Below are 16,528 nucleotides of genomic sequence, written 5' to 3' on the forward strand. Positions count from 1 at the left end.
ACCAGGTACTCTGGAAATCTGGACAGTACGCATGATGGTTTAGATACTTCATGAAGGCAAGGTTGCTGTTTTTCTGTTTTGGGCTTCCTCAAGTTTGCTAACCTAGCCTGCTTTAGGGGGGAAAAACTAGGCAACAAGGCAGTTTGGAAACCAAGGGCCTTTCCCCACTTACCTTAAGCCCCGCGCTACTTGAGGAGAGTAGCGTGGGGTCCCCTGGCACTCCCCACGAGAGGGGCGGCGATAGCGCAGCCGCCCCGACGCTGCCGCTGTCGCGCCCCCTCAGCGCGCGGCATCCCTGGCGCTCTTGCAAAGGGCGCCTTTTGATGACCCCGCGCAGAGTGCGGGGTCGTGGGGACGCCCGGGCGTGCACCAGGGATGCCGCGCGCTGGGAATTGCGCGCAGCGATGGCGGCCGAGGGAAAAGTGGGGAAAGGCCCCAAGATACTTTACTGAGCTTCACTGAGTTTTACGTAGTCAAATAAGGGGACTACAGATTTATTCTCCGGCGTGATTCTGAATTATCTGTGTCCGACAGCAGACTTTTGTTTGGACTCGAAAGTGTGTGTGGCAAAGGAATGACTTTGCAAGAAGAGACGATTATTAAAAATCACATGGATGGTTTTCGTTTTCCAGACAAAGTGTTTCTTGTCAGTTGTCACAGCTTTGGGAGGCAGCTAGTTTGGAGCCCAGTGTGACTTAAAGGCCAACCAAGCTTTTGAGGTGTAAGGTTTTGAAGCTCTTCATCAGATGCAAGGCATAATGGAAATCTCTCAGTCCTTCTATTTCTCCTAACGGTTGCCTTTTGTGTCACCTCTTGCCTGAGGGTTCAGTGGAAGAACATTTGCTTGGCATACAAAGGTCCCAGGTTCTATACCTGTCATCTCCATTGAAAAAGACCAGGTAGCAGATGATGGGAGAGACCTCTCCGTCTGAGACTCTGGGAAGCAGCTGCCAGTCGGTGCAGACAATACTGAGCTTGATGAACCAATGGTCTGATGCAGTATAAAGCAGATTTATATGTTGGACCAGCATCTGGGAGACTGTGGTTTAAACCCCTACACTGCCATGGAAGTTCGTTGGGTGACCTTGGGCCATTCACACACTCTCAGCCTACTCCACAGGGTTGTTACAAAGGAGGGGAGGCCAACAGATCTCAGCTCCCGGTAATATCCTGCGTCTTCTCAGAGGTTAGTTGCAGAGACTCTTCGTAGTTGGCAAGATAGCATAGCAGCAGGCTATTTCTCCCTCTTTCCTATCCTAAATGTATGCCTAATAAACATTTTACTTTTACCCTTTTAATCAGTGTTAGCCTCTTCTCTAAGCGGTGAAACCCAACACTGACTGGGATAGAAGGACTCAGAAATCTCCATTCCGACTCATATCTGGCAAAGGGAACTTTGGTTCTGAAAAGCTCATACCCGAAAACTTTGTTAGTATCGAATGTCTTGTCCAAGGTGCTATCAGACTCGAGTCTAATCTGTTGTACTGCAAACTAACCCAACTTCTTTCTGAAACTGGGAGGTAGGTCGTGGTTCTGATTTGCAGATAGGACAGTAAACTTTGCCACGTCCCCTGTCATATTTTCTATTCACCCCGAAGTGTCACAAATGTGTGCTTAACGCTCCTCTTGTTGGTGATGTCTATGTGTATAAATTGAAGATTTTTCTCCACAAAAAATACAGTGGAACCTCGGTTTTCGTTGGAAAAGAATCAATGAAAACCGAAACCAATGAAAACCGAGGCAAACTTTTCCATAGGAATCAATGTAAATCCAATTAATCCGTTCTGGGCACTCCAAAAAACATACCAGAAACAATTTTTTTGGTGAATAAACATAGTGCGTAATGCTGAAAACAGTAACAAACAATAACACTAAGACCAGCTTCAGAGCCAGTGGACCAACGTCGCACCAGAAAGCTGTCCAAAGAGGTCTGTTTCTGACGCCTCTTTAAGATTTGTCTGAAATGGGGCAAGACATTGTCATTAAACAAGTTGCAGACGCGGCCTGCAACAGCTTTGTCCGGGTGATTTTTCTCCACAAACCCCTGCACTTTACTGCAAATCGATGAAAACTGAGGCAAATGAAAACCGAGACAAATTTTTCACTGAAAAAATCGATGAAAACTGAAGGCAATGAAATCCGAGGTTCCACTGTATAGGTGGACAAAACCAACCAACCCGCTGATGTGTACATTGCAGGCAAAATTTCTATTGTGTTGTCGAAGGCTTTCATGGCCAGAATCAACTAGCCATTGTGGGTAGTTTTAGCTCTTAACGTTTCTCCTGCATCTATGGCAGGCATCTTCAGAAGCATGTTGCAATGAGATGTGCTTCTCACGCTGTGCCACAGAGAGAAACACATATCTCCCCGATACGCCTCTGAAGACGCTAGCCATCGATGTGGGTGAAACATTAGGAGCAAAAACTACCAGACAGTGACCACACAGCCCGGAAAAACCACAACAGGCAAAATTTCTATTCATTCGTTCATATGTAGGGTGATATGTCGGTATCAGTGGTGGGATCCAAAAAATTTAGTAACAGGTTCCCATGGTGGTGGGATTCAAACTGTGGCGTAGCGCCAATGGGGCTGAACGGGGCACAACGGGGGCGTGGCCGGGCATTACGGGGCGGGGCATTCCTGGGCAAGGCTGTGGCAAGGACGCAGCCGCTGTGCCGGTCCTTCGGCGGGAAACGAATGCACGCAGGCGCAGGCTGCCACGCATGCCGGTGCACCTCCTGCTAGACTGCTTCAAGTTCTGCACGCTACTGCTGAGAGGAGGGGCGTAACTAAGGCAAAAATCACGTGGCAAAACCACCAATTAGTAACCCCCTCTCGGCACACACAAATAATTAGTAACCTACTCTCGGGAACTTGTGAGAACCTGCTGGATCCCACCTCTGGTCGGTATCTTGTAGGGTGAATTGCTTTTGGAGAATATATTGCAAGTAATGTATTTGTAGTGAGAGAATTTATAATTGTGTGATGTTCCCTCCCCCCTCCTGTTTAGCAGTGCCAAGAAACTGCTCGTTTGAGGATAACCCCCCCATGCGGATTCATTTCGTTTTTGAACAGGGCTTGGTGATCTCTCCACAAAATGTTTTAGTTTCGTTCCGTGTTGAAGTGGTTTCGAGGCGTTCTGGTCGTCTTCGTTTGTAGACCCAGAAAAATGATAGCATTTGTGTAGGGTTGCCCGCTGAGTGGAAATTCCTCAAGATTTGGGGGGTGGAACCTGCGGAGGGTGGGGTTTGGGAAAGGACCTCGCCATGGTATAATGCCGTAGATTCAGCCATTTTCTGCGGGGGAATTGATATCTGTCATTTGGAGATCTACTGTAATAGCAGGAGATTTCCAGACCCCATCTAGAAGTTGGCACTCCTAATAGTAAGAAAGTATCCGCACTCATCTTTCACTGCCTCTCCGCAACATAGGGATAAGACTACTAAGCCAGCCATCTTATGGGGATGAAGTAGAATTAACACAAGAAACTCTGAGAGTGAGCTATTCCGAGTCTGAATGCATCTTGACCGCTTCCCGTCGCAGCTTTACACCAGAGATTAAATACATGTGCATAACATAATATTGATAGTAGATTATATGTGAAGATAGTGTTTGCCAGGATGTGCACGGTTCCACTTTAGCCGTGGCAAGGAAGTATGAAATCAAGGATCCGTATGATACCCATAGTTGTCCGGAGGGCGATGGGTGATGTTACTTGGGCAGCTCAATCCTCAATGTGTTTACTCAGAAGTCATTCCCAGAGTGTTCGCTAGGATTTACTTAACTTCACTAGGATTTTTACTTAAGTAGGTTTGGTAACATTGCCTTGATGAAATATCTGATTCTTACTGTACTGAAGCTATAATTTTATGCAGGTTTTCTTAAGATTTTATCCTGTTGCGGGACTTACTTCTGAGTGAATGTGAACAGAATTGGGTTGCTGGTATCAGATTAAAAGCATGTCTGCGTTAGGTTTGTGCATGGTATTAATTTCCTGTCCGCAGTGTCTCTTGAGAAGCTCCCGCCGAGTTGAATTAATATTTGATTTGAATCAGTATTAGAGAAACACTGGACGTTGTAGGGAGCATATACGGTGAACGGTCTTGGATTGTACATCAGAACTGAAAATCTAAAGGGGAGTGAAACATTTTTCACCTGACTTTTGTGCCAATAATGAGACGTGTCTTTACTGATTGCTGTGGCCTGAGGAATATGAGCTACCTCCAATTTCCCTTCGTCTCCTTCATTACCTTAATTACTGCTACATTTTTTTCAGATAAATTAACAGTGTCAGTATCAGCTCTTGATTTTGTGTTTATTAATGCGTACCAGAATCCTTGTCTGTTGAGCAGGATAAATGCTCCCTTTTATTACCTTCTAATTATCTTGTGAATGGTACAGGTTGGTTAGGATGTTGAAAGCAATTGCTAATCTGTCTTGAGTTAGGAATTCTGGTTTAGTACACAAGTCCCCAATTTTGTTGACACTGTGGTCATTATTTGAATTTGGAGGACTGGAAATTTATTTATTTAAAACATTTGTTATCTGCCTTCCTTCCTTCCAGAGCTTTACAATATAGATAAAACAGATAAAATGAAATACATTAAAACCAAAGTTTAAAATCACTGCTTTAATTAAATACGATTCTAAATAAAATCATCTAAAACAACTTCCTAAAGATCAAGAGTGAGCATGTAAGGTGCACATCCCAGGGGGAGTTGTGTCATAATTGCGGGGCTACCACTGAAAAGGCTCCATCTCATATTCTCACAAAACAAGCTTCCTTGACTGGTGGAACAGTCAGGAGAGCCTCCAAATGGGCTCTACCAGAAAAATGTCTGCCTTGGGGGAGAATGCGGGCAGCCATGTTGGGAGGTTTGCCGCTAAGCTTCCTCCTATCACAGAGGTCGTTGTTTCTGAATGAGTGTTCAGTGCACAAACATTTTTCCTGAGCTCTTCCGTATCACTTCCTACGCCCATAAAGTGGAGGAAATGCAGGTTTAGCATTGCTTTGGCTGCCTCAACCATGTGCCTGGTGGAACAACTATATCTTACAGGCCCTGCAGAACTGCATCAGGGCCTACAGGGCCCAGGTCTCAATGGACAGAGAGTTCCACCAGCTTGGGGCCAAGGCCAAAAAAGCCCTAGTCCTGGTTGAAGCCAAGAACCACCTACAGATTTTTCTTGTCTGAGCACAGCAATCTTTGAGGGGTATACCAGGAGGAAGACTTCCAACAATGGAGCTAACATGTGTCAACCATCACTTGCAACCTCAAAGGAACTATGCTTCCTTATGGATGCATCCACGTTCCATGCAGAAATAGCAACAGCTGTGAAGTGCCCAAGAAACCCATTTTCTGAATGTATCTGACGGGCAGCGGAAATGAGACTTCCCTACAGTCTGCTTCAGGAAATACATCTGGATCCCATACATACACACACACACACCCCAAACCCACTTGGTTAACTAAGATCCTGCAATGATAAATATTGTATCCTGCAATCATGATGATGATGAAGAAGAAGAGTTTGGTTTTATACCCCACCTTTATCTCCTGTAAGGAGACTCAAGGTGGCTTACAAGCTCCTTTCCCTTTCTCTCCCCACAACAGACACCTTGTGAGGTAGGTGGAACTGAGAGAGTTCCGAAGAACTGTGACTAGCCCAAGGTCACCCAGCAGGAATGTAGGAGTGTAGAAACACACCTTGTTCACCAGATAAGCCTCTGCCACTAAGGTGGAGGAGTGGGGAATCAAACCCAGTTCTCCAGATTAGACTCTACCTGCTCTTAACCGCTACCCCATGCTGATATGTATTTTGATAACTCCTGTTAAGGGTAGACTGCAACTACATTGCCCTGAGAGGCAACGCTTGCTTGAAAGTGATGTGACCTTTTAAAGTTGTTTGTAGTTTCTAGTAGGCCACTACACTTTCCCACCACCACTACCACTGCAGCAACAACAACAACCATTTGCTATCTTCTTGCTAAATTTATTTCAGGATTTGTCACCAGTCTGATGCTTTAAAAGAAAAAAAAGACTGGGTGATTTGGAAGCACGTTATGCATCTGGCTCATATGGAACCAGGGGAATTCAGATCACATGTGGTGGAAAGCGCTGTCAAATCATAGCTGACTTAGGCCCCTTCCGCACATGAAGAATAATGCACATTCAATCCACTTTCATAATGGTTTGAAAGTGGATTTTTTCTATTCCGAACAGTAAAATCCAGCTTCAAAGTGGATTGACAGTGCATTATTCTGCCTGTGCAAAAGGGGTCTTATTTCAACCATGTAGGGCAGGGGGCTGCAACCTGCGGCTCTCCAGATGTTGATGGACTACAATTCCCATCAGCCCCTGCCAGCATGGCCAATTGGCCGTGAACATTTGGAGAGCCGCAGGTTTCAGACCCCTGGTGTAGGGTTTTCAAGGCAACAGGTGTGCACAGGTGGTTAGTCATTGTCTGCCTCTGTGTAGCGACTCTGGACTTTCCTTGTGGTTTCCCATCCAAGGACGAATCAGGGCTGAACCCTTTTTAGCTTCTGAGATCTGACAAGAGCAGGCTAGCTTGCAACTGTCCAGGTCAGGGTGGTTGGTATACTACCTATACATAAAGACCAGGTGCTCGGGAGCAACAGCCGCAGAAGGCCATTGCTTTCACCTCCTGCACGTGAGCTCCCAAAGGCGCCTGGTGGGCCACTGCGAGTAGCAGAGAGCTGGACTAGATGGACTCTGGTCTGATCCAGCTGGCTTGTTCTTATGTTCTTATAAGAACATCAGAAAGAGCCCTGTTGGATCAGACAAGTGGCACATCCAGTCCAGCAACCTGTTTTACACAATAGCCAGTCAGTTGTCTTCAAAGGCCAACCAACATGGCGCAGGGGCCAAGGCCTTCCCAGGATTCTGGCTCCTACCATTTGTATAGTTACCTTGGCAACTGGATTTTATGGCATTATTCCTTACTGAGGTCTCTCCCCCCCCCCCCAATTTCTGCCCTCCCCAGACTGTACCCACCAAAAGCTCTAGGTAATTTCCAACCCAGAGATAACCACCCTATTCAACATTGTGTCTCACACAGCGTTCAACCAGTTACTATGGAGAGCCAACTGCCAGTCATTGAGGCCGAGACCGAGGCCTTCCCCTGATGTTGCTACCTGGCTCTGGCATTCAGAGGTTGCTTGCCTCTGAACATGGAGGTTCTCTTTAGTCACGATGGCTAGTAGGCATTCACAACCATTGGCACTTCATGCACCAAATCGCCTAACGTGTCTAAAATGTTTTCTGTCTCTCCTCACCCTTTACAATGATGTATGTCTGCTCTCACCCCCTCAAAACAATCCCTGGCTGCCAGTATGTGATTTTTCCCTCTTTAATGTTTTTTGTGTGTTACATCAATACTTTATTGCTTTACAACGTCATGCTGCATTCTGTACTCCTTGTATACTCAATGCTTCAAAGATTCCCCCCCCCCCCCCGCAAATAAAGGCACAAACAGAATTACTGCAAGTAAGTAAATAGGCGAGCGGGAACTGAGAGGGAAAATGGCACCAAGGAGGAAGTCCAGGGAAGTAGAAAAGTGTGGGAAACATAGTCAAGGAGCAGCAGTGGCGTAGGAGGTTAAGAGCTCGTATATCTAATCTGGAGGAACCGGGTTTGATTCCCCGCTCTGCCGTCTGAGCTGTGGAGGCTTATCTGGGGAATTCAGATTAGCCTGTGCACTCCCTCACACGCCAGCTGGGTGACCTTGGGCTAGTCACAGCTTCTCGGAGCTCTCTCAGCCCCACCCACCTCACAGGGTGTTTGTTGTGAGGGGGGAAGGGCAAGGAGATTGTACCACCCCCTGGGGAATAGACAAGGGTTTCACCAGTACTCGTCTTCAGGACTTTCCGCAACTATCGCCCTCCAGGCAGACTCTTATTTCATTTTGCGTTTTGCTTCCTTCCTTTCTTCTTTTTTGACCAGGAGACGCTCCATGCAGATAGCCTGTCATCTCCTGACTCCAGCTTCACTCTAAATTCAGAGGACAGACGGAGCTATCCTGACCCCCAAGCGGCACATAGACCGTTTGCCAAGCAGCGATTCAGGCAGGAGAACGGGCAGACCTCTTTGCAAAGAGATGGGCCTCAGTCTTTCCTTCTGGATCTCCCAAACTTCCCCGACCTCTCAAACGCAGACATCAATGGGCAAAATCCCAACATTCAGGTAAAGCTGCTCCGCTAGTTTACCATCCTATGCAATTTACTCCAGCCTATTGACATCAGTGGGCTTAAACTAGAGCATGGTCCCTCAAACTTTACGAGGGGAATTTTGACACAGCAGTCACACAAAGAAGAAAAAAGAGAAGAGTTTGGATTTATATCCCCCCTTTCTCTCCTGTAGAAGACTCAAAAGGGCTTACAATCTCCTTGCCCTTCCCCCCTCACAACAAACACCCTGTGAGGTAGGTGGGGCTGAGAGAGCTCAGAAGAACTGTGACTAGCCCAAGGTCACCCGGCTGGCATGTGTGGGAGTGCACAGGCTAATCTGAATTCCCCAGATAAGCCTCCACAGCTCGGGCGGCAGAGCGGGGAATCAAATCCAGTTCCTCCAGATTAGAATGCACCTGCCCTTAACCACTACGCCACTGCTGCTCCTTGTGATTAGAATGCACCTGCCCTTAACCACTACACCACTCCTTCTCCTTGAAGGTCCTTGTGCTGTGGTGGTGGCAGCTGCCATCAGAAGCAATGTTGGATAAAAACCTCATCGGACTACACCCACTTTCTAAAATCACTTGGCTGGCACCAGAGAAGGTATTGGTGGGCACTCAGGTGCCCACTCCCTGGGGAACCCTGGACTACAGACTGTTAGAGTGTTGCTTGAGGATGGTTTCTACTCCAGCTTGACTCCTGGAATGGAAACAAAGTCATATTCCTAGAGTAAAATATGAAAAGATCCCAAATCTGATGGTACGGTGAATGTACTATACTATGTGAGATCCTATAGTAGTGGGAAAGGAAATGCATGGGAATGTGGCGGGGGGGAGGGGGAGTGCACTTGGGCCAGAAAAGTTTGTTGACCCCAGAATGGTGAAGTACAATAGAGTCTTCATTCAGTTAGACCTGCACAAGTCACATCTCCCTCTCCTACTTTTCATAATGACAATGATAATCCTACTATATAAAAGGCAAGCTGTGTTCCTGATGACTCCCTCCTTAAAATGAAGGACTCTGGGAGATGTAGTCCAGAGGGCATCATTTCCTGAGCAACTGGGGCCAATTGGGCTACATCTCCCATAATCCTTTGCTTTAACATCACGGTCATCACTGAGACACCTTCCTTCCCCACCCCCAGAAATGCAACTCTCTCACGCGCGAAGACTTGGCCCCACTTACATGCCCTTCCAAAAGGCTACCGCATGTCTCCTCAGCTCAGGAAAGCGCTTGGAGCCAGACCTGCCTCCAGTAGCCTTTCAAAGCTGCTGCTCTAGCGCCCCCAGCTTGAAAGGACACCGTTAGAAATGGCATACGCCAGGCCAATCTGCCACTCAGCACGACACCAGTCCCGTTAATGGGGAAGGGGGTGGGACTGCTCTAAGGATGGCTGGGTACTGTCCACAGCAACTGAGGGGAGGGATAGGGCATGCAGCCAGGCCTCTCTACTACCAGAGTGGGATGGAGGATGAGGGGGAAAAGGAAGGGAGGATGCTACTAACAGCGAGGCTCTCGCAGCCTGCCCAGTGGCCCATCCCAGCCAGGCCCGCGAGAAGCTCACCAACATCTTCCCCAGAGATTTCTAGAGCCCGTTGAATTTGTTTGCACAACGGGCTCCCCTGCTAGTATTATAATAATCCAGTAATAATGACAACAGGACATCCACGAATTCAGTTGCAAGACAACATCAGCGTTATTTCGTAATTTAAAACAGCAGCAAATGGCTCCACTCTCGGAAAAGGATTTTCCAGTGGTGTTAGCCTAATAACGCGCAGTCCTTGATGATATGACCAGATCCCTTTCAAGAATTAAATGTTTTCATTCTACCTTTGGGCCGTGATTCTGCAATTGCTCCAGCCCAAACACGACAAGGAAACACTCAACAGGGTAACTTGAGCAGCTGTTAGTTTGTGCTTTGTGTGTGCGTGTGTGTGTGTGTGTGTGTGTTACTTTGTGATGAACTCCGCGGCCTAATGCACCACTGCACTTGAGTAAATGAATTCATAGGAAGTTCTTGAAAAGGAGGCGCTTTTGAAAAGCCAGCGGGCATATTTCCTTTGGGAGCAGAGATTTCTTCCCCCTTGGTGAAAAGCTCTATTGTTGGGCGTTGCCGATTTGACACACACAGCCATGCCAGCCGTGTGGAGTTACTGTGCAACAGGTTCACTTTCTTCCTCCTCCAAAACAGAGGGAAGTCACATGTCAAGCAACTGGGCACGTTTGCCAAGTCGGTTTTTTGTGATGTTTTGCTTTTTCCAGCTCCAAAGGAATTGTGCACTCAGAGAAGGCCTGCCCGCTTTTTTCCCCGAGCTCTCCTCTTCCTCCATTTTTTTGCAGCACGTTTTTCGTCACACAGGGATGCGACAAGACACACATGCCACATTGCATATGGGCTCTTAAATGGGCTCTTATATATATCTGTCTCTCTCTCTCTCTCTCTCTCTCTCTGGCTCTCTCTCTCTCTGGCTCTCTCTCTCTCTCTCTCTCTGGCTCGCTCTCTCTGGCTCTCACTCTCTGGCTCGCTCTCTCTCTCTCTCTCTGGCTCTCTCTCTGGCTCTCTCTCTCTCTCTCTGGCTCTCTCTCTCTCTCTGGCTGTCTGGCTCGCTCGCTCTCTCTCTCTCTCTGTCTGTCTGTCTGTCTCTCTCTCTCTCTCTCTCTGTCTCTCTCTCTGGCTCATTCCGCCCATGCAAACAGTTGTGAAAGTGGTTTGAAAATGCATTATTTTACATGTGCGGAAGGGGCCTCTCTCTCTCTCACACACATACACACACACACAAGCACTACCTCACAAGACTGTTGTTATGAGGATAAAGTTAAGGGGAGAACAATACTGGAAACCACTTTGGGGGACCTGCTGGGGAGGAAGGTGGAGTATAGATGTATCTATTATAAATATTGTCCTTTTCTGTTCATGAAGTCCACAGCTTCAGTTCTGTACAAATGCACCAGAAGTTTTTGTAGGCTGGCTTATATGGGCATTTGGGGCTCTTCTCTCCCTTCATCAATTTCTGAGCACTTTCTTTTGAAAAAGAAAATGACAGAATTACACATGACTCTAGCCATAAAAGGCACGCTAGACAGTGCGGAGTTACGTGAGGATTATCTTTGTGCTGTTTCAACAAATCGTTGGGATGCCCTGTTAGATCTCCTGCAGTGACGCCGAACCCTCTTGGGTCCAAATTAGGCAAGAGCCTTGACTGTTACAAACCCAGAACTCTTCAACTGACAACATGAAAAATAAGGTTGGCTTTTAAAACTGCAGGAAACCTGTTCTGGGGGAGGGGGAGGGGATGATCTCTCTGCCTGTGAGGATATTGGTGATGTCTGTCCTGGGGAGGTCCAAACCATGCCCAGAAAACTCACTTCCTCTGATGACCTATGTAACTTTACAAAAACTTTACAAAAACTAGGACAAGAAGCCCTTTCTATGCTTCTTGATGGTAGAGAAGTTTGCATTGGATGAGATCCAAGAAAGCCATAATGGGAGAAATGGCCTTAATATTATGCTTTAAACAATTCTTTCTATTCCCTAGTTTCCCAGTGTTAAGTCGGGGTGCCGAGCTCTGAGTGGGGCCCAGAGATCTCCTAAAATTACAACTGAGGAAGCTTTTCCATACAATTCATTTAAAATGTATTGAGGCAGGAAATCAAACGTTTTCTCCATGGAGTTCTGCATGGTTTTTACCCCAAAATGTTTTATTTCCAGCTGCAACACATTTTAAAGGAATCCCCTTGAAAGTGATTCTCTGGCTGAAATGCTTTGAAAACATGTTCAGTTGCTGTGCGATCTATTGACTAGGTCTCCAGAGCTTTTCTGCATCCCTAAACGTCCTCCTCGGTGCCATTTTCTGAGCTCACTCTGTTCTCCCCTGTAGTGGTTAAGAGCAGGTGCACTCTAATCAGGGGAACTGGGTTTGATTCCCTGCTCTGCCACTTGAGCTGTGGAGGCTTATCTGGTGAGCCAGATCAGCTTGTGCACTCCAACACATGCCTGCTGGGTGACCTTGGGCTAGTCACAGTTCTTCGGAGCTCTCTCAGCCCCACCCACCTCAAAGGGTGTTCGTTGTGGGGGAAGCTCCTTTGAGTCTCCTTGCAGGAAAGAAAGGGGGGATATAAATTCTTCTTTAAAAAATTGTACAGGTGACTTTTCCTTCTTTTCTGCACACGTGCTTACTATATTTCTAACAGAAAAGAGGCTTTTTTTTCCCACAGGGGAAGCATCTCCCATAGAGGCAAAAAAAGCTACATCTACCGTGTTTCCCCGAAAATAAGACAGTGTCTTATATTAATTTTTGCTTCCAAAGATGCGCTGTGTCTTATTTTCAGGGGATGTCTTATTTTTCTGTGTTCTGTTCATCGGGCATGCTTCCAAACAAAAACTTTGCTACGTCTTACTTTCGGGGGATGCCTTATATTTCTCACTTCAGCAAAACCTCTACTACGTCTTATTTTCAGGGGATGTCTTATATTCGGGGAAACAGGGTACCAAAGCATCTTCTACACAGTTATTAAATGTCATATTTATTTACATTTCTACCCTTTCCTCGTGGTTCTTCAGGTTACAATAGAAGTCGTCGATGGGCCGGATTCTGAACCAGAGAAGGATCTCCAAAAGGAAAGCAGTAAACCCAGCTGGCCTGCTCCCTCGCCAGATTGGAGGAACTGGTGGCAGCGATCGGCCCCTACCGTCACCCGCATGAGCAGCGGCGACCAGGATTACAAGTATGACAGTATGACTGAGGACAGCAACTTCTTAAATCCTCTTGGCGGGTGGGACAGGCACGCTTCCAGTCACCGGACGTTTGAATCAAAGGAGCACCCAGAGTACGGTGAGTAGAACTGCCAGATCTCTTGTGGGCATCTGGAGAGAGAACAGTCCAAGCAGGATTCATCCTGAAGAATAGGAACAGGGAAGGGACATTGGGTAGAAAGCAGGTAAGGCGGGAACGATGAGTTGGATCCAACCAGTTTTTCTGCTGGCGAGAAAGGGAGAAGCGGGCCCCGAGCGACCATCGAAAAAGGCTTTGCTGGGGATCATGGGAGGGACCTTGGCTTAATGGTAGAGCCGAAGGTGCTAAGTTCAGTCCTCATCAATTAAAAGGACCGGGCAATAGGTGATGGGAAAGACTTCTGCGTGAGACCCTGGAGAGTTGCCGCCAGTCTGGGTAGACTATACTGACCGTGATTCGATTAAGTTGAAGGCAGCTCCGTGGGTCTTCATGTGGTCTCTGTGGGACCTGCATGAACAGACGATTTGTGGGATTTTATTTATTTATTATTTTTTATTCGATTTGATAAACCGCCCTACCCCCAGAGGGCTCAGGGTGGTGTACGACAAATTGGAATACAGTAAAACAAATCGAATAGCCCCAATTAAAATATACAAAACCTTAAAACTATAAAACTATAGCAGCAGCAGTCACCTTCAATAAATAATTAATTAATAATAGAAGACGTCTGGCACCCAGCCCCAGTGATCAAACCCTGGGAGGGGAGGGGGTTGGCAGATGTTCCAGTAAATGGGATGGGGAATGCAGCGAACGCAGAAGTGAAGAGGTAGAATCTGCAGTTTGAGGTTCAGAAGAGAATTCTATCACGTGTCAATTGGCTACGCTGGTAGGGCTGATGGGGAAATTGTAGTTCCCGGAACATCTCGGAGAGTCGTTATAGTTCCCTACCCCAAGTTAGTAAAGTTGTGGGTTAGGGTTAGGGTAAAGTAATATTGAGTGGAAAAGAATGAGGTAATATTGAGTGGGAAAGCTGGCTGGATCCAACCCAGTGCTTTGAACGAATATTTCATTTCTCCCTTGGGAAGGTGAATTATATACTTGTAGCCAATATATTTGTAGCCAATGTAGCCAATTCGGAATATAACCGAATATAACCAACTCAGGGATAGCACAACTCATTCCGCTGTTTGCCTGCCCACTTTTATAGACAAACTCCTCCCACCCCACCCCCCGATTTTGCTTATGCTTCCAGCAGGATATAGACGGGCAGGGAGATTGGAGCTTCCTGCAAAGTCCTCACATTTAGCAGCGCCACCTATGTATGCAACCGGTAAGCTTACGCCCGGTTCCGCGGTAAGTTATGCCTGCACAGCTTTACTTCAAATCACGTAACATGTGACAGGCCCAACTGTCCCGGTAAGGCCCGGCTGAATTACTCCAACTAGAACGGTAACATGGGAACAACCCAGCAAGCTGATGACAAGCACTATCCTCAACCACGAGACACAGAATAGGCGCCACCAAACTTCTGGAATTTCAAGCTTTGTTGTGGTTTTACAAGACTGGGAACATCAGGTCCTTGGACAGGGCTGTTCATTCTACATGCCCTCTAATCCCACCCTTTAGGTGGATCTCCTGGAATTATAACTGATCTCCAGACTACAGAGGTTAGTTCCCTGGAGAAAATGGCTGTTTTGGAGGGTGGAGTCTCTGGGGTCACACCCCTGCTGAGGTCCCTCCCCTATCCCTGGCTCCACCTCCCAAGTCTCCAGGAGTTGCCCAACCTGAAACCAGCAACCGTAGACTGATAACAAGGCAATTGAAAATTTCATTTCTTGCAATCGCATTTCTTGCAATTAAACTTAGAACAAGGCCTCCAGTCTCAGAATTGGCACCATCATTTCCAGTGTGCACAGGAAGTGATGTCATGTTGCCAGCCACCGTGGGGACACTCTGGCATTTGATCAAAACTCTACGGTAAAAACAGCTTCTACCATAGAGTTTTGCCAAAATACCAGTGCATCCCTGCAGTCTTTGGTAACATGATGACATCACTTCCACTGCACACCGGAAATGATGTCACCGTGTTCTGCCATCTTAGGCCTTGATCTAAGTTTGCTGCCGGTGAGGCCCTATCCCCAACCCCTACCCCCGCTGGTTGCTGTGGGTACCTGGCACCCCTAATTCACATATCTTTTGGGAGGGAAGGCCAGCAACTTATTGTGAAGGGAACTGTTCCAAAATGAAAGAAGCTACAAGCTTGTGGATCCTAAAACAAAAGGCAGAGAAAGTTCAGGGAGCCATTGCACAGTTATTGCGCTCTGATCAAAATATTCTTTAGGCTACATGACAAGAATTTGCTGATGAGAGCACATCTGTTTTAAACACTGGGTTGGGTCTAGCCAGACTTTCACTCACTCTCTGGACTGTCTCCGGCTTTATTGCAGCCCTGTCCAATGTGGCCTTTGTCCATGAAGGTCCCGTGATCTCAACATGGTCTTTTGGGTGGTCAAAGGGGCTCCCCTCTCTTTTTCACTAGCAGAAAAGCTGGTTGAATCCAACCCACTGGGCTGCTCAAGGGCATCTACATGTGATCAGTTAAGAACATAAGAATATAAGCCAGCAGCATTTCCGCCGGATCAGACCAGTATCCATCTACCCGTCCAGCACTCTGCCACTTCCGCAGCGCCCACCAGATTTTTCTGGAGCTCAAGCAGGCAGGAGGTGGTGCCGGCGGCCTCTTGCTGCCAAGCAAGTGCTGCTCCTGAGTACCTGGCCTGCTAAGGCATTTGCAATCTCAGATCAAGGAGGATCAAGATTGGTAGCCATAGATCGACTTCTCCTCCATAAATCTGTCCAAGCCCCTTTAAAGCCATCACCACCTCCTGTGGCAGCATATTCCCAACACCAATCACCCGTTGCGTGAAGAAGTGTTTCCTTTTATTAGTCCTTATTCTTCCCCCCCAGCATTTTCAATGGATGCCCCCTGGTTCTAGTATTGTGAGAAAGAGAGAACAATTTCTCTCTGTCAACATTTTCTACCCCATGCATAATTGTATAGACTTCAGTCATATCCCCCCTCAGACGTCTCCTCTCCAAACGAAAGAGTCCCAAACGCTGCAGCCTCTCCTCATAAGGAAGATGCTATGTCCTTGGTCTAAGTTTAATGGGACTCCAGCCTTTTAGCTTTTAATATTTTTTCCCTTTCGATTGCTGTTCGTTTACGAGACCGTGGTTCCCTGGAATGAAAGTGAGTGCAGAACACCTGGCGGTTTGTTCCACCCCTCCCCAAGGCTGTTTTCCATTTTTTCTCTCCTGATTGAAGACTTGAATACACGAAGTTCACAAACTCTGCGCAACCCTCTTAGATCTACCCAGTGAACCCTCCGGACTGTTCTAGCCTTGTGGCTCGTATGCCTGACCCCTGTGAGAAATCGGGCATGCCCTTGTGGTGCCCTGCAATTATGGAACAGTTTGCCAGGTGGTGTACCCCTGGCGCCCTTCCTACTGGAGGGCTTGTAAGATAATCTTCTTTTGGAGGGCATTTTGCCAAAAGTATTTTTTACAGACAAGAGTTTTTCAGCAGAGCAATCTGCTGTTTTGTAAT

General features: G+C 47.1%; 1 protein-coding gene across 1 annotated transcript in view; it reads left to right on the forward strand.

Moving 5' to 3' along the window:
• ISM1 (isthmin 1) overlaps positions 1 to 16,528 on the forward strand; it is a 101,913-nt gene that overhangs the window by 78,496 nt on the left and 6,889 nt on the right. Inside the window, exons 7-9 of the mRNA XM_048506349.1 lie at positions 7,962 to 8,201; positions 12,750 to 13,020; positions 14,257 to 14,337. Of these exons, the coding sequence (XP_048362306.1) occupies positions 7,962 to 8,201; positions 12,750 to 13,020; positions 14,257 to 14,337 (592 nt within the window). The remainder of the gene's footprint in view (positions 1 to 7,961; positions 8,202 to 12,749; positions 13,021 to 14,256; positions 14,338 to 16,528) is intronic.

This window comes from Sphaerodactylus townsendi, linkage group LG01, assembly GCF_021028975.2.
Source record: "Sphaerodactylus townsendi isolate TG3544 linkage group LG01, MPM_Stown_v2.3, whole genome shotgun sequence".
Classification (NCBI taxonomy): domain Eukaryota; kingdom Metazoa; phylum Chordata; class Lepidosauria; order Squamata; family Sphaerodactylidae; genus Sphaerodactylus; species Sphaerodactylus townsendi.